Source organism: Theileria parva, assembly GCF_000165365.1.
Source record: "Theileria parva strain Muguga chromosome 3 map unlocalized ctg_531, whole genome shotgun sequence".
Classification (NCBI taxonomy): Eukaryota; Apicomplexa; class Aconoidasida; order Piroplasmida; family Theileriidae; genus Theileria; species Theileria parva.
This window is the reverse complement of record NW_876244.1, coordinates 415,497-439,534: the sequence shown is the minus strand read 5'-3', so window position 1 is coordinate 439,534 and position 24,038 is coordinate 415,497. Positions and strand designations below refer to the sequence as shown.

General features: G+C 37.0%; 9 protein-coding genes and 2 non-coding genes across 11 annotated transcripts; 5 read left to right on the top strand and 6 right to left on the bottom strand.

The window, feature by feature from the left end:
- Window positions 1-25: 25 nt before the first annotated feature.
- TpMuguga_03g00833 (uncharacterized protein) lies at window positions 26-1,239 on the top strand (the record flags this gene model as incomplete). Its single annotated transcript, XM_061305794.1, has 4 exons — window positions 26-381; window positions 878-929; window positions 1,018-1,112; window positions 1,145-1,239. The coding sequence occupies 4 exons, from the start codon at window positions 26-28 to the stop codon at window positions 1,218-1,220; spliced, it is 579 nt and encodes a 192-aa protein (XP_061162076.1). The 3' UTR covers window positions 1,221-1,239.
- On the bottom strand, window positions 1,022-1,807 carry TpMuguga_03g00832 (uncharacterized protein; the record flags this gene model as incomplete). The annotated part of the gene is made up of 3 exons (XM_061305793.1): window positions 1,022-1,235; window positions 1,580-1,657; window positions 1,704-1,807. 3 exons carry the CDS (start codon window positions 1,805-1,807, stop codon window positions 1,217-1,219), a joined length of 201 nt encoding a protein of 66 aa, XP_061162077.1. The 3' UTR covers window positions 1,022-1,216.
- A 246-nt stretch (window positions 1,808-2,053) lies between these two features.
- TpMuguga_03g00939 lies at window positions 2,054-2,126 on the bottom strand. The gene has a single exon. It is a non-coding gene; the product is annotated as a tRNA-Val (tRNA).
- Window positions 2,127-2,409: 283 nt separating this feature from the next.
- Window positions 2,410-2,482, bottom strand: TpMuguga_03g00938. Its single transcript has one exon. It is a non-coding gene; the product is annotated as a tRNA-Val (tRNA).
- A 41-nt stretch (window positions 2,483-2,523) lies between these two features.
- coq10b (Polyketide cyclase / dehydrase and lipid transport family protein) lies at window positions 2,524-3,324 on the top strand (the record flags this gene model as incomplete). Its single annotated transcript, XM_757862.2, has 3 exons — window positions 2,637-2,795; window positions 2,841-2,996; window positions 3,080-3,313. The coding sequence occupies 3 exons, from the start codon at window positions 2,637-2,639 to the stop codon at window positions 3,311-3,313; spliced, it is 549 nt and encodes a 182-aa protein (XP_762955.1).
- A 104-nt stretch (window positions 3,325-3,428) lies between these two features.
- Window positions 3,429-7,429, top strand: DBP2 (DEAD/DEAH box helicase; the record flags this gene model as incomplete). The annotated part of the gene is made up of 5 exons (XM_061305792.1): window positions 3,548-4,232; window positions 4,598-4,900; window positions 5,373-5,884; window positions 6,342-6,715; window positions 7,239-7,429. The coding sequence occupies 5 exons, from the start codon at window positions 3,548-3,550 to the stop codon at window positions 7,408-7,410; spliced, it is 2,046 nt and encodes a 681-aa protein (XP_061160926.1). The 3' UTR covers window positions 7,411-7,429.
- A 368-nt stretch (window positions 7,430-7,797) lies between these two features.
- On the top strand, window positions 7,798-9,094 carry TpMuguga_03g00829 (uncharacterized protein; the record flags this gene model as incomplete). Its single annotated transcript, XM_757860.2, has 1 exon — window positions 7,798-9,094. The coding sequence occupies one exon, from the start codon at window positions 7,798-7,800 to the stop codon at window positions 9,064-9,066; it is 1,269 nt and encodes a 422-aa protein (XP_762953.1). The 3' UTR covers window positions 9,067-9,094.
- Window positions 9,095-9,848: 754 nt separating this feature from the next.
- Supt5h (Transcription elongation factor SPT5) lies at window positions 9,849-14,015 on the bottom strand. The gene is made up of 5 exons (XM_061305791.1): window positions 13,712-14,015; window positions 13,424-13,536; window positions 12,651-12,778; window positions 12,231-12,545; window positions 9,849-11,895 (listed from the first exon to the last, which is right to left on the bottom strand). The coding sequence occupies exons 1-5, from the start codon at window positions 13,943-13,945 to the stop codon at window positions 9,872-9,874; spliced, it is 2,814 nt and encodes a 937-aa protein (XP_061160925.1). The 5' UTR covers window positions 13,946-14,015; the 3' UTR covers window positions 9,849-9,871.
- Window positions 14,016-14,213: 198 nt separating this feature from the next.
- On the bottom strand, window positions 14,214-17,323 carry TpMuguga_03g00827 (uncharacterized protein). Its single transcript, XM_061305790.1, has 3 exons — window positions 17,053-17,323; window positions 16,510-17,020; window positions 14,214-16,316 (listed from the first exon to the last, which is right to left on the bottom strand). The coding sequence occupies exons 2-3, from the start codon at window positions 17,018-17,020 to the stop codon at window positions 14,299-14,301; spliced, it is 2,529 nt and encodes an 842-aa protein (XP_061160924.1). The 5' UTR covers window positions 17,053-17,323; the 3' UTR covers window positions 14,214-14,298.
- Window positions 17,324-17,838: 515 nt separating this feature from the next.
- On the top strand, window positions 17,839-20,594 carry fcp1 (NLI interacting factor-like phosphatase family protein; the record flags this gene model as incomplete). The annotated part of the gene is made up of 2 exons (XM_061305789.1): window positions 17,839-18,018; window positions 18,273-20,594. The coding sequence occupies exons 1-2, from the start codon at window positions 17,998-18,000 to the stop codon at window positions 20,592-20,594; spliced, it is 2,343 nt and encodes a 780-aa protein (XP_061160923.1). The 5' UTR covers window positions 17,839-17,997.
- Window positions 20,595-21,336: 742 nt separating this feature from the next.
- TpMuguga_03g00825 (uncharacterized protein) lies at window positions 21,337-24,001 on the bottom strand (the record flags this gene model as incomplete). Its single annotated transcript, XM_757856.2, has 4 exons — window positions 21,337-21,786; window positions 21,862-22,198; window positions 22,420-23,697; window positions 23,948-24,001. 4 exons carry the CDS (start codon window positions 23,999-24,001, stop codon window positions 21,371-21,373), a joined length of 2,085 nt encoding a protein of 694 aa, XP_762949.2. The 3' UTR covers window positions 21,337-21,370.
- Window positions 24,002-24,038: the final 37 nt, after the last annotated feature.

The window sequence follows — 24,038 nt, the reverse complement described above, 5'->3', positions numbered from 1 at the left end:
TTTCCACTCCAATCATCTTTTTATTATGTTTAACTGTTTTTTTAATAATTTTAAGGTTTTTAAAAATTATTCCAAAAATTTACACTGCCAGATTCTACACCCGAATTTACCAACTTTCCTCTCTAACCACCTTGTTAACAATGTTAAAAATTGTAATATTGGTAAAAAATTGCATTTTCAATGTCAAATTTGTACTCTCTCGCGGGTTAATGTGAAAATTGACAATTTGGCCGGGATAAGGGAGATTCGAAGGTATTATAGGCCGGATCGGAACGTTGACTGGGCTGGAATCAGGCGTAAATGGCGCGTTAAACAGATTTTACTCGCGAAAAAGAAACATAAAAATCATCCCCGGGTGGCCATGAGGTTTAGACTTACGAGGTATTCCGTTACGGGGCTTGCACTCACTTAGTTATTTCCACAGATAGCCACCCCAATGGGACTCTTTTTACCCTTAACACTTAGTTTACTCAGCTCTCCTTAGGGGTACATTATTAGCTCTCTCTCCCCTTATATTATTAGCTCTCCTTAGTGGTACATTATTAGCTCCCTCTCGCTATATATTATTAGCTCCCTCTAGGGGTATATTTAATTAGCTCCCTTTAGGGGTATATAGTAATTTAGCTCCCTCTCGGGGTATATTATTAGCTCCCTCTCCCTTAGATAGTAAAATAGCTCCCTCTCGGGTATATAATTCTAGGCATATAGTTTATTAGCTCCCTCTAGGGGTATATAGTTAAGTAGCTCCCTCTCCCCTTATACTATTAGCTCCCTCTAGGGGTACATTATTAGCTCCCTTATGGGTATATTATTAGCTCCCTCTTGGGTGTTTAGTTATTCATTCCTGACTTAGTCTGGAGTAGTAAGAGTTGTGTAGATTTGGCTGGGAGCGACTCCAAAGTGGCAGAAACGCCAAGAAATTACATCTCGTAACTCTCTACACAATTACTCTAAATTATATAGTTAATATAGTTAATATAGTTAAATAGTTGGTAGTAGTGTATAGTATGGTTGTAGAGTAGACAGAAGTACAAGAATAAGAAGCGTATAAAGTATGTGAGTAGGAGTGATTTGAAGAAATTACAAAGGCAAATGCCAGGTCATCAATTGAGGTAATAATCTAATCTGATTGTGTAATCCGTAGGATCCGTGATCCGCCAGTGAATAATAACCCAAATATACGAAACACCAGAAAAATCATCAACGCATACTTCGGCTAATTTCCACTCAACATCCTAATACACATTACATATCATACTATTATTATACTATTATTATTAAGTATAGTTAAGCTCCCTCTTGGGGTATATAACTAAGAGTATATAATTATTTAGCTCCCTCTAGGGGTATATAATTAGGTATGGTTAAGTAGCTCCCTCTAGGGGTATAAATTAAGATAGCTCCCTCTAGGGGTATATAGTTAGGTATAGTAAGATAGCTCCCTCTAGGGGTATAAATTAAGATATATTTAAGTAGCTCCCTCTAGGGGTATATCTAACTAGCTCCCTCTTGGGGTATATAGTTAAAGTATAGTAAAGTAGCTCCCTCTAGGGGTATAGTAAAGTAGTAAGGGGTATACTTTTGTCTATTTTTTTTATCGTTCCAGTATTCCCAATTTGAGGATCCGAAATCAGTCTTCACGGGTATTCCATACTCACTAATACATTATTAACTAATCTAGTATTAAGGTTAGGGTGTGGTACAATTTAACGAAAGCGTCGGCAATTACAAAGAGTAAGACTGTGCTGAAAATCCTCCTGGTAAACCAGCCTTTACGAAATAATAAACCCATCTCACGGCCTTCCATCTTTTCAATCTGTCAAATATTATCTCACTTTATACACATCCAAATATTACTTTATATCAACAAATTATTAATATTATTAATAAATATTATAATTATTGTGAAAATTGTGAATATTGTGAATATTGTGAGAAAGATTGATAGTGTAAATTGGGGTGTAAAAAAATAAAATTAAAACTTGTTTGTGATAAAATAAAATAAAAAATAATTAAAGTGAAATTAAATAATTTTAGTGGTAAAATTAAATGGTACGGGCACCGAGGATCGAACTCGGGATCTTCTGCGTGTTAGGCAGACGTCATAGCCACTAGACCATGCCCGCTCATAAAAAACACTCCTTTTTCCCTTTAATCCCCTCGATACCACTTTTTATCTCATTCCTCAATTATTTATACTAATATTATACTATAGTATAATAAGTATATAGTAATAAGTAGTGGATTCCACTGTAATATATGCCATAGAGTATAACACGGGTAGAAATAATTAAATAATTGATTAATAAAAATAAAGTAAAAATAATTAAATAATTTATGAAACGTGAAATAAAGTGAGATAAAGTGGAAAAATGTGAAAAGATGTGAAAAGAGAGTGGAATATAGGTGTACGGGCACCGAGGCTCGAACTCGGGACCTCCTGCGTGTGAAGCAGGCGTCATAACCACTAGACCATGCCCGCTCCCATCCAACACTCACTTCTACACCACTTATTACTCCAAACACTATTTACCATATTCATATCTATAATATTGTAATATTATTAATATAATCTAACGTAGCATTTGTAATATAATTGTAATATAATAATTGTAATGTAGTGATGGTAGTGTAAGATGTTTAAGGGTTATAATATATTGAGGGGTATAAACTTGGGATTAAACACTGAGTTATTAATATATAAGAAGCGTAAATTAGTGAATCTGCCCGTAAAAATAATTTACGACACCATCATCGATATTCCAAACTATCACAAATTCGTACCGTTCTGCCATGTATCACACTTATTATTATTATTTAACTAATTATACAATTTACAGGAGAGTAACTGGCTGGATGAGGCGAAAACAGAGGAAAAAAGTGAGATTAATGATGAAGGGACAAAAATTAGAAACGCTCTTTTGACTGTTAATTTCTTATTATTTAAAGAATCCTACGTCTCCAAAGTCATCTTTCAACCTTACAACTTCATTAACGTATTTTTCTCCTCTCTCTACCTATTTACTTATTCACATATTTACACATATTTACTATGTAAATAGTTAACAATGGTGAACAGGCGATGGCGTATGATAGTGAGATATTTGAGCGGTTGGATACGCGTTGGAATTTATCGGCGTTGGAGAGCGGAACTGCGATAGATTTTTCAATTTGTTACCGATTTCGAAACCCTTTTTACCAACACCTGTCAAACACATTCAACAACACAATCGCCAAAACTATGCTAACACAATTCATCAAAGAATGCACCCACAGACATAACTCCACTCCCCAATCCCTCTCTAATATATAATATTTACCACTATTACACACTATTACACACTAGTATACAATAGTTTGATTGAGGGAACGGGGGGAATATTGTGGAATCTTGAGCTTGGCTACACCCCATGAGTTAATATTTTATTTAATTAAAATAATTTTATTAAATTTAATTAATTTTGTTAAGTTAATTTTACAGGAAATTTTCAACATTGTGATTACAAGGGTTATTTAAGAAATGTAAGTAATAAATTGTCAATGCTAAATGTTTGTATTTTTTACTCCTGGAAATGTTCTTGATCTTGCCCTAATGTTATTTTTATCGCAACTTCTGTCTATTTTTATCACACACTCAATGGCCCTAAACCCGCTCCACAGGCTCTCATCCAGCCTTCCAAGGAATCTCACACATTCTCTCAACATTACCAACTCTCTCACTATTCCACGGAATCTCACTCATTCTCTTACTATACCAAGTCTTACTATACCAACTATTACCATTCCGAGGAGTATTACTATACCAAGTTTTACGTTTATTAGCCCTGTAAACAGAGTAACATCTAGGGTCAAAACGGGTTTGGGTAACTTTGGCAATTATGATAATATAAGTACGGTAACAGCGCCGTATCAGGTGGGATATACTCCGAATCTGAGTCCAAACTATACCACTGTGCCAAATTACTCTCCGTACACCACTCCATACACTGGTTATAGTACTGGATATGGTAGTGGTACAGGGTATAACACAGGGTTTGACACAAACACTGGGTATAGTACGGGGTATGGTAGTGGTAACACAGGGTATAGTACTGGGTACGGTAGTGGTACTGGGTACAATACGGGATATGGTACGGGATATGTGAAGAGGCAGGGTTATAGGCCAAGACCGTACAATTACGCAAATCGTTACAACACTTTCAGACAAACCAGACGATTCTACAATACCAACAGTAACTTCACTCTAGTATTATCTATTGTAGTATTAGTTATATATAATTAGCTCCCCTTGGCAGTCCCCCACCTCACTACTATCCGGGCCAATTCACGCTTGACTTTGGAGTTCATAGTAGATTTGGTGGTTTCACTCCACTATTCTAACTTACTATAGTATTAATATTGTAGTAAACTGTAGTATAGTAATAGTATAACTAAGCTCCCCTTGGCGGTCCCCCGCCTCACTACTATCCGGGCCAATTCACGCTTGACTTTGGAGTTCATCCGGAATGTGTACTATTCACTAGACCATACCATTCCAATACTATATAAAAATTATAATGATATTATAAATATAATAATAGTATAGATAATGTTGTAGATGCTGTGGGTCGTGGTTATGACATTCCGGTGTCTTCGATAGATTGGGACAAGGAGGAGTTGGTGGAGATAAAGAAGGATTTCTATGACTTGAGTTACGAGGCTGACAGTAGGCCTGGTGAGGAGATTGAGCGGATTTTAAAGGCGCATAATATTATTATCGAGGGTGAGCATCCACTCCCGAAACCCGTTACCACCTTTGATGAAGCTGTTTTTAATCAACAAATTCAAAATATTATCAAAGAGTCAAATTTTACTGAACCAACTCCCATACAAAAAGTTGGATGGACTTCTTGTCTCACAGGTGCGTTACGGTGCTTGTACTCACCTAGTTATGTAGTTTCTACAGAGTTATCCACCCCAATGGGACTCTTTTTGTCCCTCCGGGGATATATAGTTAAGTAGCTCCCTCTAGGGGTATATAATTAACTATAGTAAAATAGCTCCCTCTAGGGGTATATAATTAACTATAGTAAAATAGCTCCCTCTCCCTTATATATTATTAGCTCTCCTTAGGGGTATTAGTTAAGTAGCTCCCTCTAGGGGTATATAGTTAATTTAGCTCCCTCTAGGGGTATATAATTCTATAGTTAATTTAGCTCCCTCTAGGGGTATATAATTCTATAGTTAATTTAGCTCCCTCTAGGGGTATATAGTTAAGAATAGTAAAGTAGCTCCCTCTCGGGGTATATAATAAAATAGCTCCCTCTGGGTCTCTTTTTACCCCTGTGTCCTTAATTATCCCATAGTTATACTCTGAACTAATAATATTTTAGGTAGAGACATAATTGGTGTATCTCAGACTGGAAGTGGTAAGACATTGACCTTTTTACTGCCTGGGCTATTACATTTACTGGCTCAGCCACCTGTTGGTACTGGCGGTCCAATAATGTTAATCCTATCCCCTACCAGGGAACTTTGTCTACAAATCGCCGAAGAAGCTAGGCCATACTCCAGACTACTGAATCTAAGATTAGTCCCAATTTATGGCGGCGCTTCTAAATTTGCTCAGGTCAGGGAACTCCAAAACGGTGCCGAGATTATGGTAGCCACGCCTGGAAGATTACTTGAGTTCCTCAGTAACGGCACGATTAAGCTTAATCGCGTCAGTTACTTCGTCATGGATGAGGCAGATCGGATGCTAGACATGGGATTTGAACCACAAATTAGGAAAATCGTAGGACAAATCAGGCCTGACAGACAGACGCTCATGTTCTCAGCCACCTGGCCCTCGGAAATTAAACGATTAGCCTCCGAATTCTGTAAAGCAAACTCTATTTACATACAGGTACGCCGTTACGGTGCTTGCTACCGCTTATTTATGTAGTTTCTACAGAGTTATCCACCCCAATGGGACTCTCTTTGTCCCTCTACCCCTATAGTTATTTACCTCCCTCTCCCTTAGATAGTTAATAGTATTAGAATTAGCTCCCTCTCGGGGTATAAAGTTATTTAGCTCCCTCTCCCCTAGATAGTTAATAGTATTAGAATTAGCTCCCTCTCGGGGTATAAAGTTATTTAGCTCCCTCTCGGGGTATAAAGTTATTTAGCTCCCTCTCGGGGTATAATTAGATAGCTCCCTCTCGGGGTCCTAGATTTACAGTTATTTATCTATTTAAGACTCCAGAGGATTAGTTACCAGCGCACCTTTCTCCGTAACGGAGCTTGCACTCTACTGTAGTCCCCCTGGACCTAACAACATACTTTAACTACTTATTTATTTGCATAATGTTAACTGTGTGTAGGTTGGCGACTTGGAGTTAACGGCGAATCCGAACATAAGGCAGAATGTTGAGTTCCCAAACTCTTACGAAGTGCGGGATAAGTTATTTGACTTTTTAGGCTCAATTCCGCCAGAGAAGAAGGTGCTAATCTTCTCTGACCTTAAGTCATTTGCTGACCAACTCACCAGTGCCCTGCGTTACCGCAGGTTCAAGTCAGCCTCACTTCACGGGAACAAGACTCAGGCTCAGCGGGAACGCATCCTGAACATGTTCCGCTCCGGCGATGTCAACGTCCTCGTCGCCACAGACGTCGCCGCCAGAGGCCTTGATATTAAAGACATCGACTACGTTATTAACTTAGACGTCCCCAAATCTCTTTTAGATTATATTCACAGGTGCGTTACGGTGCTTGTACTCACCTAACTATCTAGTTTCTACGGAGTTAGCCACCCCAATGGGACTCTTTTTGTCCCAGGGATTCCTAATTTACATACCATAGTATTAGTTATTTACCACTTACTTAGCTCCCTCTCGGGGTACATAGTTAATTATAGTTAATTTAGCTCCCTCTCGGGGTACATAGTTAATTATAGTTAATTTAGCTCCCTCTCGGGGTACATAGTTAATTATAGTTAATTTAGCTCCCTCTCGGGGTATATAGTTAAGAGTATATAGTTAATTTAGCTCCCTCTTGGGGTCTCTTACCCTGAGTACTTAGTTACTCATTTATCTATTTAAGACTTCCAAGGGTTTAGTTACCAGCGGACCTTACTCCGTAACGGAGCTTGCATCCGCTCACCTTAGTTATCAATTCCACGAGTTCCTATCCCCCTCTACATCACCCATATACTTAATATTACTATACAATTATACAATTACAATACAATTATTATACGAATGGTATGGAATTGTGTGTAGAATTGGAAGAACGGGTAGAGGAAACAGTAAGGGTGAATCGTTGTTATATTTCCCAATTGACACTTTGACGCCTGCAAAGGTAAAATTCGCCCAGGACTTGTCAAAACTACTCTCGAAAGTTAACCAAACCGTCCCATCCCAACTCACACAAATCGCCAATAATAATTTATAATCTTGATTCCTACGTGTTCTCACATGATTTTTTATTATATACACGATTTATATACGTAATTTAGTAATATTTTTAGCAATTTTAGGGCATTATTTTGGCTATATTTTGGCTATTTAGATTTGATAAATTAGATCCATTTTCGTCGTATTTAGATTAATTTTAGGGGTATAATTACTGTGTAATTCGGCAATTTGGGTAAAAACATTCCCTAAAATCAACTCCTATTAGCAAATTTAGGCATAAAATCATCACATTATCAGTGTTATAATATTATTTATTGGATAATTGACGTATTTGTTTAATACTGTGAAAATATGTGTGAATGTGTAAGAATGGATTGGTGAGTAAAGTGCCCGATGAGCGTGGAGTTAGTGGTAATAAACTGCAATGTCAAGTGCGGAATTAGTACCTTTAGAGCATTTCCAGGAGTACAGAGTTGAGCTTAAAGGGTTAAAGCCGGTGGTACTTGGGTGGAGGAGCTCAGGTGAATGGGCCGACATTACACATTTACGGATTAACTTTAGTAATTTGAATTTCCTGGGCGAGGATTCCCAGGAGTTTTTGGACTCTGACCACCGACTCAAAGTCCAGGGCGTAATCCTCAGAATAATGTTTTTCATTGAGTGTTTCGAGTTAAAGTACGACGGGAGTCTTATTTGGCGTTACTTTGAAGAAGACGACTTTGGATTCCCCGTAGGACTACTGATCAACTATGAAAATAACTCACTGAGTCTTTTATACAAGAACGAGCGCGTTAAGCCGCTTAATATCAGAGCTTTCAACTTTGCGGCCGGTAGGAAAGTGCGTAAACTGACCAGAGTCATGGACTTGTGTGCGAATCCAAAGACCACAGACTCGTTAAACAGCGAGTTTAAAACTGATGAAGAAAAGCTTAAGGAGCCGGAGGAGATTGATGGAAAAAAGGATAAAATCCCAATGTGGAGTTCAGAGGAGGACGACTCTAAAGCCACGTCCGTAGTCCATGACAAGAAGAACAACATCGTCACAATTAAATTTGATGACAAAGTTATCATTTGTAAGAAGGAGCTGGGCGAGTGGACTCGAACTACCATCAGGATCCCTAGGGAACTTTTAATCTTAGATAAAAGTAACGAGCGAATAAGCACGTCAAAATACGATTTAAGCGCTGAAGGTGATAATTTCCTGATTGATTTCAGGAATAAGCTAACCCTGGGCTCGATAAAACATAACAAGAAAACACTTTGGAAAAGGTTATCAGGTCGTCCACAGCCTCTGTCACTAATGTACAAGAGAAATAAGAGAATTGTATTCCGTTTTGAAGATGTGTTGATCGCGTGTTACTTGGATAATGGCCGCTGGACTCGGAGGAGGTTTAAATTACCACCACTCAGACTCTGTGACATGTCATTTTTCAGTACCGTTTCGGAAATTGAACCCTGTGACTACAATGTTCTTCTCGAGCCTTTTAACGGCTTTACTTATAATTTGAAACCTGGAACTGACTTTTCTCTAATCGCCTATGGCAGTAGTGTTATTTGGAAGTTAAGACAAGATGAAATGATCCCAACCGCAGTTACATGCTACCCCGAGGACGGGATAATCTACGTCTACTACGAGAAACAGTTTTTCGTACACATTAAAGATTCATCCGATAACTGGTCCGAATACGTATAATATCAAATGAACAATCATGTAACATAGGATACTCTCATATTAACCCTTTAATGTACTATACTCTATATACACATTATATTATACATAGTATATTACTATAGTATTATAGGTATAGTATATTATGTATATTATATATATTATATATATTATATATATTATAGTAGTATGGTAATATTATAATAGTAAGGGTATTAGTTAGTATAGTACTCTGATTGGTGTATTCTTAGGTATTTAGTATAGTATTAGGGTTTATTTATTACGTGTCTGGGTTTAGGTATTACTATATGTAGTAATATACTAAGTATACTACAGTATTCTAGGTAGTTAAGAGTATAATACATATAGTAATATACTAAGTATAATAGTATTAAGGGTATTAGTAGTATATTACAGTAGTATAATAGTTTAGGTGTAAGTGCCTAGGTTTAGCCATAGTATATACAGCAATATACTAAGTATAATAGTATTAAGGGTATTAGTAGTATAGTATATATAGTATAGAATGTATTACGTGTCTGGGTTTAAGTATTACTATAGTATTCTTGGGTATAATAAATACTATTAGGTATTCTAAATAGTCAATCTATAGGTATAATATAGTACTAAGTATAGTATTAGAATACTAGATGTCTGGGTTTATGTATTATATATACTATAGTATTCTAGTTAAACTACTCTATATATATTATTATATGCATATTCTTATTTATACTAAATACTATGGATAATACTATAGATAATACTATACTACAGATAATACTATATGTATATAGTATATATGGTAAAAATTGAGGTATATTGAAATCTATTTTGAGAAGAGTGCGGTATCCTTTTTATCTACGGTGACAGTGTCGTCTGTTAGTTTAACTGTGACTTTATCTCCGGTGATGCTCAGTACTGTTCCGATCTTATCTTTCCCCATGGTGTAGACTAGGGCTTGTTCTCCTGACTTGGTGGGAGGCACTGGTTCTACAGATTCTGCTGCTATTGCGATGTAGTCCTCCTCAACCATAACATGTAACACCTGCAAGGAAGTGTCTACCATGTTCTCAAAAACCTCACCAACCACACCCAGCTTACCGTAATATCCACCAGGCCCCGTCACTCTCACTACCACTCCCTCAACACACCACGGGGATAGTTTTTTCATTTCCTTTACGGTGCTTGCAATTGGTATAGTTGTTGAGTTACTAATAGTGTTACCAGTGTTACTGTCAACTCTACTATCAATTCTGCTGCTGTCACCTCTAATACTACTGTCACCTCTGTCACCCCTGTCAAATCTGCTGCTATCACCTCTAATACTGTCACCTCTATCAAATCTATTGATGAAAGAGTTGTTTTGAGGGTATCTGACGTTTTGATGCCAGTTGTCTAGGACAACGCAGTCTGACTTTGGGTACCTAACAGTCTTCGGTTTAACCTTGAGTAGAATAGTGAATTGTGTGGGCTCTACGTGGATTATGTCACCTAGCAGTCCCTTGTACCGGCCCTGTAAAATCTTCACTGTTTTCCCTATTAACGGGTTCTTCCTCACTAGTTTAGCCGTTCCCGTCGGAGGATTAGGTTTAGTAGTGGCAGCTGCACCGGCTCTTAAACAGTCGCCAGAGGCCACGACTATGACATCATTCTCGAGTGATACAAAAAGTGTATTCCTCCAGAGGTGTAAAACTTGTCCTGTTTTATTCCTGTAACTGCCTTTTACTACCATTACCCGTTGTCTGGGTTCTATTGGCTGATTATTGAAGTCACGACTACTGCTGCCTACAGAGGTGCGTTTACACGTTATTTGCCCTGGAGTCACTTTTATTCTATTATTATCCTCAGTCAGCAGTGTGACGGAGCCGTTCCTGTCCACTGAGACGATGACGCCCACGTCACCTTCAGTGGTTTGGACCAAGTCTGTGACCACAAATCCGTTAATCCCACCGACTTTGGCTTCGTCGCCCAGGCCTTCACGGGGTATCAGCGACAAATGCTCCAGTGTTGACTTAAACTCTTCACCGGTTTGCGGTGAGAATACCAGGGCACTTCTGTTCTTAGGGTTTACCATCACTATTAGCCCAGTTTTCCCTTCATTTGTACCGCCAATTGCCCTTACGTTGTCACCTTCCACTAAGTTTTTAATGAGGGAATTTAGTGAAATTCTGAAGTTTGGCAACTCCGAGTCGTCAGGCTGGACTTCAACTTCGTCACCCTCGACACTTGTTATTTTCCCAGTAACACTCGTTAATTCGCCTTTAATTACTTTTACTCTGTCTCCCAATTTGTATAGTGAGCTTTTAGCGCCTGTGGATCTGGTCACGTGGGATAACACTTCGCTAAGCGATTCGTCAGTTGAGAACTCACGCAGCTCGGCCAGTGTTGGATTTACCGAATCCTGAGTCACCAGACGCTTGGAACTGAACTTTAGTAAAATGTGACCTGAGTCCACAAACGTCATGCCCTGGTAACGGAACGTACCAGGTATCAACCCGTGCTCTATTAACCCACCATTCATCTCCACCATCTCTCTATCAAACATCATTTTATTATACTTTTTTTTATTTTGCGTTACGGCGTTAGATCCTGAGCTTACATTGTTCACATTTACCCCGTTCACACTGTTTACACCGTTTACAGAGTCTACATTTACGGAGTCTACACCATTCAGAGAATTGACATCGTGTTCTGTGTGTAGGAGAGTGGGATCGATTCTGGGAACGAGTTTGAGTGTGACTGTGGACGAGTTTTCGTCGGATTCGTAGACTTGGCCTAGATCACCGGAGTAACGGCCAAATTTAACCCTCACCAGCTCTCCAACCCTAGGGACATACACATTCTCAAAGCCTACAAATTACATTTTTAGGGATGTAATTTGTCAAGTTAACATATTTTTAACTAAATTAGAAGTTTGTTGTAATAAACTGCGTAACGGTGTAAATAAAAGTGTAGAAAGTAACAAAGTGCTAAGGGTAAGACCCCCAGAGGGAGCTATCTTACTATATACCCCTAGAGGGAGCTAATTTATATACCCCTAAGGGGAGCTAATAATATAAGGGTAGAGGGAGAGGGAGCTACTTAACTATATATCCCCGGAGTGACAAAAAGAGTCCCATTGGGGTGGCTAGGGGGATAAAAAACTAAGTAATAAATGTGTGAGCGGACCTCACACCGTAACGCACCAGTGGTAAAAACGTTTGACATTTCATTGATTGGAACTAATTTGAGTGTGTTGAGGTTAATTTGTCTGAATTCACTGAGCGCTTCGGTGACGACGGTTTTATTATCGGCTTCGATGTAGAGATAGCCAGTAACTCCGTCTGGCACGAAACAGGAGTAAATCCCCAAGTTTTTACCCAGACTTTGGTACCTCAGGGATTTGTTCATTATTGAAATCGCCAAGTTACGGTCCGCAGTCTGCCTATTCGTCCTCACTAGCCATAACTTAGGGTCACCCAAATCCGGCATCAACGCACTCGTCTCCTCAATCCCGTCATCTATCATTACAGTTTAATCACATTATTTACATAATTACATTTGTATAACTGTGTAGAGATGTGTACAGATGTATAACTGTGTAGTGAGGTAACTGGTGTGTATACATTGTATGGGTTGTGTGTCTTGAAGATCGTCTTCGCCTTCTTCGAAGGTTTGATCTTGATATCGTTTGGCGAGTTTGTCAATGGCGCTTTCGAGGTATTGCGTACCGCCAACCCTCCTACCATCTCTCCTGTCAATTATTAAAACATAATCAATTTTTAACCATGTAACATAGCTAATATAGATAAAGTACCGTACTAAGGGTATAATTAAGGATACTAGAGGTATAATAAAGTACCATAAGTAATATATAAGGAGTATAAGGGTATAATTAAGGATACTAGAGGTATAATAAAGTACCATAAGTAATATATAAGGAGTATAAGGGTATAATTAAGGATTATTAGTACTATAGTAAGGATATAGTAAGGGATTCTAAGGATATAGTAAGGGATTCTAAGGATATAGTAAGGATATAAGGAGTCCTCTAGAGTACAAATAGAGTGAATAGTAGGGAGTAACTAAGTACTATAGTAACACTACCTATTCCTAATATAGCTAAAGTACTATTCCTAATATAACTAAAGTATACTAAGGGTATAATAAAGGAGTATAATTAAGTACTATTCCTAATATAGCTAAAGTACTATACTAAGGGTATAACTAAGGAGTATAAGTAATATACTAAGGATATAGCTAAAGAGTATAAGGATATAATTAAGTAGTAAAAGTACTAAGGGTATAAAGTACTATAGATAATATAAAGTAGTATAGAGGGGATAAATACATAACTACATAGGTGAGCGGTAGCAAGCACCGTAACGGAATAACTAACTTCTCTTCTTGTAGGCGTTTAAGTCGACTTCTGTGTTCTAGACGTTCAGCCTCAGTAGATTCATCAGGCAATAAAAAGTCATATTCATAATTCTCATCCTCGTCATCTCCCACCTATTACACATTATTTTACCATACCAATACATAGATCTGACTAATCTACAACTAAATATTGACTAATTATTGACTAATTATTGAGTAATTATTGAGTAATTAAGGGGTAGATCTGGGTAAATTCTGTGAAAGAGTAAGTAAATGTGAAGATTTGGATGGATCTGTGTAGAGATACTTGAGCTTCGGTATCGAGGAACGCTGAGACGTCGATTTTTCTTTTTTTTGAGTTTTGTTTTTTTAGCTTTCTGCCCCTTTTGGGCCTGGGAACTTCTTCCACAGTAGGCGAAAATTGTTCCACAGGAGCTGAGAACTTTTCCGCAGTAGATGAGAATTGTTCGGCAGTAGATGAAAATTGTTCCGCAGTGTCATCGGCGAATAGCTCGGCGTTTCCGGACGATTCTTCGGCCATCTTTAAAACCTTAAATCATATCCAAATTTTTAAAATTTTAAATCACAAATTTGGTAATTTTGGCTAAAATTTGCTAAAATTATTCATCTTCCGGAAATACCATGTTGGGTCCGAAAATCACCAACACATTTTTCAAATTATTAATATCAAAATTAATATTATTAAAATTATTAAAATTAAAATTAAAATTATTGAAATTAAAATTATTAAGGTTAAAATTAAAATTATTAAGGTTAAAATTAAAATTATTAAGGTTAAAATTAAAATTATTAAGGTTAAAATTAAAATTATTAAGGTTAAAATTAAAATTATTGAAATTATTGAAATTATTGAAAATTGTGGATTGGTGAGGGTTATGAGGATAATTGGATTTGTGATAGTTGGTTTAGCGTTTTGAAAATTGTACCACTGTCCATCAATCTTACTCCTCCCTCCCTCTCCAACCCACTACCACTTACCGGTGGATTATTCCTTACAAATGACTCATACGGTGACTTAGCTGAGAGGTAAGGTGACTTAGTCATTGGATAAGGTGACTTAGTCATTGGATACGGTGACATTGGATAAGGTGACTTAGTCATTGGATAAGGTGACTTAGCTGAGTGGTAAGGTGACTTAGTTTGACGGGACTGATTGGTGTTGTATCTGAAGCAAGGATCAAAGCAGTTGTAACTTCTCTCAAATTTCGGCGTCACTTCACTAAGTTCTTCTTCTTCTCTATCACATTCTCTATCATACTGTCTCAGATGTTGATTGGGATTATAACGTCTAAACGGATTGTTCCCAGTGTTCCCAGTGTTCCTCATACTATTCCCAATGTTCATACTATTCATAGTATTCCTAGTATTCCTAGTGTTAATAGTGTTCCCAATGTTCATAGTGTTCCTAGTGTTGATAGTGTTCATAGTGTTGATAATGTTAGAAGTGTTATTGAGGGTATGGTTTGTGTTTTGGTGTTCGCTTTGGTCAAAGCTTAAGTATCTATCCCTTGCCATCTCCAAATACTTTTCCATACTCACCATACCACTACTCAATCCACTCATTCCCCCTACAACATTACCTTCCAAATTGTCAATCCCACTACTGTTCCCACTGTTCCCAGGGTTTCCAGGGTTCCAATTATTTCCAGGGTTCCAATTATTTCCAGGGTTCCAATTGATATTTCCACTATTAAAGTCATTTCCAGTGTTCCAATTATCATTTCCAGTAATATTCCTGGTGTTCCAATTAATATTCCTAGTGTTAGTGATGGGACTGAAGGGATTATTTGGTGGAATGGGTTTAAATGTGCAGGGGTTAATGGGCGTAATATCCTTTCTATACCCATTCCTCAGTACTAATCTCCCATACTTCCCATTATACAAACTGTTCTGCCTAACCATGTCCACTCCATTCCCATTGTTCACATTGTTACCAGAGTTTACACTATTTACATTGTTTACACTATTTACATAGTTGGGATTGGCGAATTTGAGATTGAAGGGATCCCAGTCGATGGACTGTAGGTATTCTTTACTGTTTTTCATGTTACTCCAGACGTCGCTCTCACTCCACCCACACACCGTACCCAATGTGTCCACACGTTTAATATTAGTATTGGGATTAGTGTAGTTAACGGGTTTTAGGGTGTTGAGAGGGTTAAAGGGCGCTAAATGTGCTCTAGACTGCGGATTTTGCACACTACCACAAACACGCCAGTCTCCCCAATTGACATTACTACTATTCACATTGTAGTTGACATTGCAGTTTAGATTGTTGAGATTGTGGTTTAGATTATTCACATTGTTGAGATAGTTTAGATTGTAGTTGAAATTACGATTGAGATTACGATTGAGATTGTGGTTGGGATTGTGTTTGGATTTTGTGACTCTTCTGAATGGTCCGATGCATTTGCTCTTGACGCTGGCGCCGGTACTACTCTTCAGGCTACTCGTACTAGGACTACTATTACTACTAGTGTTAGTGTTAGTGTTACTATTACTACTAGTGGTATTACTATTACTACTAGTGGTATTCTTTTTGGTGAATACATTTTTGAGCTTGTTGTAGAGTGTGGAAAAAGGGTTAGGCTTAACAGGTTTAGTATCCTGCGAAAACACGTCCTCAATCATTACCACTCCCATTTCCTCCACATTATCAACCCCGTCAACACGGTTCACACTGTTGCCAGAGTTGACATCGTTGAGGTTGTTGAGATGGTTGAGATGGTTGAGATTGATGTTGTGGTTCATGTGGTTGGTTGGGACGTTGAGGTTGATGGAGAGGTTGAGGTTATTATTAGTACGAGAAGTGCCAAAATCTGAATCGCAAGTTGCCGAATTCACAGCCGTCGATATACACTTCACCAATATGTCACTCATACTCTCCTCCCCTATACACAACATTATAATATTAATACTATAATAGTATGGAATAGAGCAATTGGTATAGTAATATCTAGTGTGAACTACAAAGTCAAGCGAAATTTGGCCCGGATAGTAGTGAGGCGGGGGACTCCCAAGGGGAGCTAATTAACTAACTATAATACTATAGTAAATAATTAACTAAAGTGGTAATGAAGTTACTTGAGTTAATATTTGAGTATTGTAAGGGTTTCAGATCACTTTTTAATAATTTACCCAAAACTTGCACTATCTTCTTCTCCAACTCGTCTTCCACATACATATTCTCACCCAATTTCTCCCTATTTCCAACCAATTTCTCCTGATTTCCAACGAATTCCCCATGATTTCCAGCCAATTTCTCCTTTTTAACGTTTAAGGTGAGAGGTTTCAATTTGGTGGAATAATTTGTATATTTGGTATGGTCCAAAGTGTTCTCCCTACTCTTCATAGCACTGGCAGTATTATCACTATTGAGAGCTTTTTTTAACCTTGCTACGGCTAAACGATTCTTATGCGCCTCAATAGATCTCTGCAAATTCTCAAAGTTACGCTTCTTATTTACTATTGTAGATCCATTCACCATTGTAGATCCGTAATTACCCACAGTAGATCCGTAATTCCCTACGGTAGGCCCGTAATTACCCGTTGTAGAAGTGTAATCTACGGTATATCCATTCATTTCATAGTTCATCTGCAGAATTGTTATACTAATAATAATATTACTTGTGATATAATAATGTGATAGGGTGAGGGATAGAGTATTATTAGATCTCCTTGGATAAACCGTACAATAACCTTTTAAAGGTTGAAAAATGAGTTAAAAGTTAATTATTTGTCGTAATTTGTTAAAAATAACTTTAAAAACATTTTTTAACTATTTTACCAATGTCAAAAAAAGTCACAGTCAAATAATTAACAAGATGAGTAGATATAAAAAAGTAAACTGGTGAGATAATTTATAAAAATGATAAAACTGTAAAAATGTGAAAAAAAGCGTGAAAAAGAGTAAATCTGATGAGATTCTTGAGGGATGGAGCCAGTGCACCCTTGACAGCATTTCCCAGTGCAAACCTTAAACAAATTATCCTCAAATCAAATAATTTGAGATAAAAAAATATTTTTTCAAATCCTCCAGAGGAATCTATGGGTAAAACGACGATTAAAATGATGAAATTGACACTAATTCAGCCAATTTCGGACCAACTGATCCAGACAATTTTTTTACCAGTTCTCATCTCAGCCTATGTAAAACTCTTATTTACCCATTTTTATACCCGTTTTATCCCCGTTTTAGCCCTGTTTTAGCCGTAAACCAGATAATACTTAACTAACCAAATTATTACTAAGATTTGTAATTATATAAATTATACTATAAAGTAATTTAAATGTAATAAATTAATTTTAAACTAATTTATGTTTAAAAGAATTTACAAAATTTATGAGATTTGAAATAATTTTTCATAGTTAACCTTACAAACTTCCACTACTCTTGGTAATTCTATTATTATATGTTTCCCTAATTAATATATTTGTAGTATAATATTTTATTAATCTTGTTTAATACTATCGCAACTAAATTTACTTATCTTGTATTATACTTTGGTTTAGTACTAAATATGTTCTCAAATTTTACATTAACTTGTAATTCTAACATTACAATTTTTACCAATGGATTCAGATGATCTAGAGGTTTCCAATACTATATACTATTTATTTATTCAGTTATTTATATACCATTTATATACTTAATTATATATATACCACTGTAATATATATCAAATTAACTATACACCCGCGTTTTAGCTATGATAGTACAGTGTATAAATGCTATTCCCAGGACCTGGAGGTACCAGGTTCGAATCCCCTTACTAACTATACAATAATCTGTACCATTAACTACTGTATAATCTTAGTTACTGTGAATTAAGTGAATAATGGTGTAGAGGATCTTGGAATCGTCGTTGGAGGATGGGAATATTACTGTTTCAGACCCCTCTCTCTTCCCCTGCAAACTCATCTGGATCGTCTCCAACAACTCATACATCACCAAACATCAAATCCTAGCCATCACCACTACTAACTCTACCAACTCTAATACTACAGATAATACAGACAATAATACTACGGATAATAATAATACAGTTAACACTCATAACACAGTTGATACTACAGTTACTACGGATACTACAGATAATAATACAGATAATAATACTACAGTTACTACGGATACTACAGATAATAATACTAAGGATACTACGGATAATAATACTAAGGATACTACGGATACTACAGATAATACTACAGTTGATAATAATAGTGTGGAGAATAGTGAGGAGAATACTGAGAGCTATGCGATCCATGCACCGGAACGCAGTATAAAAAGTCCTAAAAGTGGAATACTGGTGAGATTAGTTGAGAACATGAGTGAATTAAGAGGTGAAACAGTAATTGGCCGTATTGAACCATTTGACTGTAATCACGACATTGTCATCCACGGACTCTGCACCTCCTGCTCCCAACCCATTGACAATAAGCGGAAATTTTCCGAATCGTCTGATACCAATAGTATGGATAGTATGAGTATGAGTGTGAGTAGTGCCGGATTCCTGAGTAATAGCGATGCGATGATAATTCGTGGTGATGTGATGAGTAGGATGGAGTGTGGTGAGATATTGAATTACTTGACTGATGGTAAGTTGTGTCTGGTGTTAGACTTGGATAACACGTTGTTACACGCCACTTCACAGCCGCCGCCGCCGGACATCGCAATACCAATTCTAAACTATGATACCGCAGATTATCTTAATCAGTATGTACAGTATGGAACGGATAGTGTGTCACTGGAGCTACAACAGAAACTGGAAAACTCTGTCATCAAAACCATTGTCTACAACGAGACTGAGACTTCATATTGTGTTTCATACTTCAAACTAAGGCCGGGGATATTCCAATTCTTCCATAAGATTAGTGATAAGTTCCGGTTATTTCTGTTCACTATGGGCACTAAACAACATGCCGCTAGCGCTCTACAAGTCATTGACCCACAAGGCATCTACTTCGGTAATCGCATCTTCTCCAGATACAACACCAATTCTCACAACTCTACTAACTCTATTAACTCTGTAAATAGTGTAAACAGTGTAAACTCAGTAAACAGTATGAACTCGGTGAGCAATGTGGTTGGGGTGAAGAAGTTGCGTAACGATTTGAGGTATTGTATGAAGTCGTTGGACAGGATATTTCCAAATTATAAGAATTTGGTGTTGGTGATGGATGATACGGAGCATGTCTGGACTAATAATTTAGGCCTAATTAAGGTGCACCCGTACTACTTTTTCTCCGACTTGTCATACCTCAACAGCTACGACCTCAATAACCTAACCAAGTCCTCAGCATCACTACAGTCAATCTGCAACTACTCCAACCACACATGGCACAAACTCATACACAACGCCAATCTGTCCACCAGTCATACTGTTGACAATGTCAATAGTGTCAATAGTGTTGGTGATGTGGACAATGTGTTGAGAGACGCTGATGGGTTTGTGATACCAAAGTTGATGAGGAGAAGCGACTTTAGATACAACGGCTACTTGATATGTAACCAGCGTCCTGACAATATTTACACAAGTTGTACTACTGATGAGATAAAAAAGATAAAAATAATCGACAATGACAAGCAGTTGTATAAAATTGTTAACTTGCTAAATCAAATACACACGCACTTCTTTCAACAGTTCCACGCTCTAATTTCTAATGACAATGACACCACTGAGATAAAGTTGGCTGAGGAGAATTTGAGAGAGTGGTTGGACGGTGGTATGATCCCGAGTGCGAGTAGGATATTACAGGAGCTTCGTGAGAAGGTGCTGGAGAACGTTGTGTTATACTCCAACACGTGCGAGTTTATCAATTTAAGTAATTTAAACTCCGAGTCGGAGGAAATTAACTTTCTACTCTGCTCAGATTTCGGCAAGTGGGCGTCCAAATTCGGAGCCACAATACGTAAATCAATTAACTCTACCAATACTACTGACAATAATGACAATAGTAATAATGACAATAATACTAATGAAAATGTGAATGGGATAACGCATTTGATAGTGAATAATAGAAGTAATTTGTTGATGGATGGAGTGAAGAAGGTGCATATAAAGTGGTTAGAGGCTGTGATGTACTGTCACGAGTATGTAAATGAAGATAAATTTAACCCCGATCACTGGCAAATCCCTTACAGGTCCTTCTGGGATATTCTAAACTCTTAATGTTTAATATTATATACATTATACATATGTATATACATATTTGTATAGTATTATATATATAATGTATGTAATATATTTACTAAATTAAGGGTAAATTAACACTTATTTAAGCTTAATTATACATTAATTAAGGCTTAAATTACGTAAATTAACTCGTTAAAATGCTATTACGAGTTGGTTAAGGCCTGAAGAGTATTGTCTAGATTGATGTGTCCCAAATTACTAAATCTACTACCAATGAGGAAATAACTCCAACACAGATTTCATACACATAGTTAAACATATTTCATATACATAGTTAATAATGAAGTTTGTACTGAGCTTAAAGATAGGGACAGTAGTTTGGAAACACACAGATGGAGTAGGTTAATCCATATCACTCAATTATCTCTTTAAAACGAGAATTACCGTTTTACACAAATAACTCTTTTCACTACCAACTTCAACATGGTCAAAGTCTCTTACCACTAATTCTTAATCTAATATATTATACTATATATACTATACTATAGTGTATATGTATATGTATAGTATTAGGAGTATACTAGGTTATATTATATACTTTAGTATACACTAGGATAACACTCATTACAGTACTGTTTAACACTTAATACCACTCAACACTGTTATAATAAGCCTAAATAATGTATAATAGAGTCATTATACTATGTTATATACGCCTGATTTAGTACCCTTAAACCCAGACACGTAATACTATACTACTATTACTACTATACTATAGTATATATATAATACATTGTATATTGTGTGGAGTATTAAAACTGTTCATATTGGTGATAGAATATTTCCTTGAAGATTTGAAAGTATTTCCTTGGAATAACACTTTCCAGTAAGTTAACTTGCGTATTATAATAGTTATACACTTGGGTTATTAGCTTTAATTTAGTTTGCATTAGTGTTTCCGCTATCACGTGGAGCGTTTCCAGGTTTACCAACTCCTCCACATAATTCTTACACTTTAAATCTCTGTCCGCTGTGTTCACATACTTATAAATCGCCATGTGCATGTTCTCATACTCTTTTACCACTCGTGTTAACTTGGAGTCTATCAACCTGAGATTTTGTAGTATAAGTTGTACATTGTCGGACTGATTAAAGTTTTTACTAAATATGCGCTCTATCATCTCCATATTCACGTCCATCTTCTCATTCCCCCTCAGTACTATCGGATCTAACAAATTATTATTATCATTATCTAATTAACTACATAATTACACAAATAACTGGATAACTAGGTTCGCAGTACGTTCTGGATTGGAGTAGAATTTGAGGGTGGATTTGGGTATGATTTTGCCGTATTTGTAGACGACGTCGATGTATTGTCCGTTGTATGTGCCGTTGACTTGGTATAGTCTGTTTGATTTATAAAGTGTCTCCCCGGTGTTTTGGGGCGTTATGGTACAAATTCTAATCAAAGACGCGAGATCACTGGAGGATTTCGACTCCTGCTCAAAACACACGGAAAGCGTGGATAACAGTTCCTCAGGCTCTAAATGCTCCGTCTGCCTCAGTAAACTGTTTAACCTCTCATTACAAATCTTACTCAAGTCCACACCCTTATCCAACACACACTCCTCATCTTCCTACAAATTTTCTTATTCCACAATATTTAACGGAGTTTATGGTAAAATTAAGCGTAAAAATTGTAAACAAACGATCAGTAAGTAAATAATTAAGCTCTAGAGTGGATAACTGAGGAGTAAATAAGAAAGGCTGAGGAGATAAAGAGAGTCCTGGGGGACTAAATAAGAGTAAATAAGCTGTGTGAGCGGAAGCAAGCACCGTAACGGAGACCCTAACGTACCCTAAACGAAGTCAAATTATAAAGAGAATTATGCCTAAAATACTGTTGCAAACTGTTTACGTCATCGTCAGACACACTCTCCACACCCCCAACACTATCACCACTACCAACACTATTACTATAAGATTGTGTGTTGTGAAACGTGTCTTGTTTGAAGAGGTGATTGAATGTGTTGATGAAGGTTTCTGTGTTATTTCTGTAGCGGGCGTTGCCCCTGAAACCTCTCGACATTTCCTCTATCACCTCCTCGTTACTCTTACATATCTTCAACAGTCCCGAAATTTCTTCCTCATCTACATCTACTGCAGCAATGTGTTCATAATCTTGTGGAATATTATCACAGGTGGGACCAAATTCTTCCGTTGAATCTCTGAGTTTGAGAATGAAGTGATTGAGTAGTTTGTACACTTTGTTGTACTTTTTATTGTTCATTTGTATTAACTTGGAAATGTCCTCCGTTACGGCGTTAGGTCCCACGGCACCAGCCACATCTTCTACAGTGTCCAAACTATTATCCACAGTACTCTCTATAGTGTCTAAACTATTATCCACAGTATTGTCTATAGTAGCAGCAGAATCTACAGTATTTTCCACACCAACTTCTACAGTGTCTACACTGTCTACAGTGTCTACAATGTCTACAGTATTCTCCATAGAATCTACAGTGTGAGTGTTAAAGGGGTAAATCGGGTTGTGTGAGATGTTCATGACGTGGCTGAACAAATCTTGTAGTGTGAGTTGTTCATTATGTGTCTGAGGCTCGGGTTTCGGTTTACCCCTGTCACCTTCAACTTTATAACACTTTAGCAGTGAGACTAAGTTATTAAACTCGTTGCAGATGCTTTGTTTACACAGCTCCGGTACGGGAAATGTCACTCCCATCACATATTCCCTTGAAGCCACCGATTCCACAGCACACTCAAACATCGATTTACTCCGCACATCCAACATTAACTTTTCCAATAACTTATTATCTAATAGCTTATTGTCCGGTAGCTTATTGTGTGGTAGTTTATTGTCTAATAACTTATTATCTAGTGGCTTATTGTGTGTTAGTGATTTGGGGATGACTTTTTGAGGTGTATCGTCAAGGCTTTTAAAGTCCTTGATAATACTAAACCAAGATAATATGTCATCTGCCGTTAACGGTAGTTGATATAACTTAATGGAGGTTAGATAAAGAGTTGCGAGGAAGTAGGAACGGTTGTGGCCATATCTGTTACATGAAAAATGCTTCGTCTTTTTCAAGTCCAACTCACAGTAACGAGCTCTCCACTCCTAAATTATTTATAATAGTTAATAGTTGGTTAACAGTATTTAGGGAGTACCCTGGGAATGGAATTTCTAAGCTAATTTAACATACCAATACACAATTATTACACTAAATACACAATTATTACAATAAATACACAATTATTACAATAAATACACAATTATTACACTAAATAACCAAGCAATTTACTGTATAAATGAGTAATTCGGTGTATAACTAAATAGTTAAGGGTTAAAGGGGTAAAAGGGAGTTAACCTGTTTATTGGTGTGGAAATAGAGATTTAGAGGGGTTAATTGGTTATCAACCATAAAAAATAATTTTAACTTAAATATCCTACAGATTATT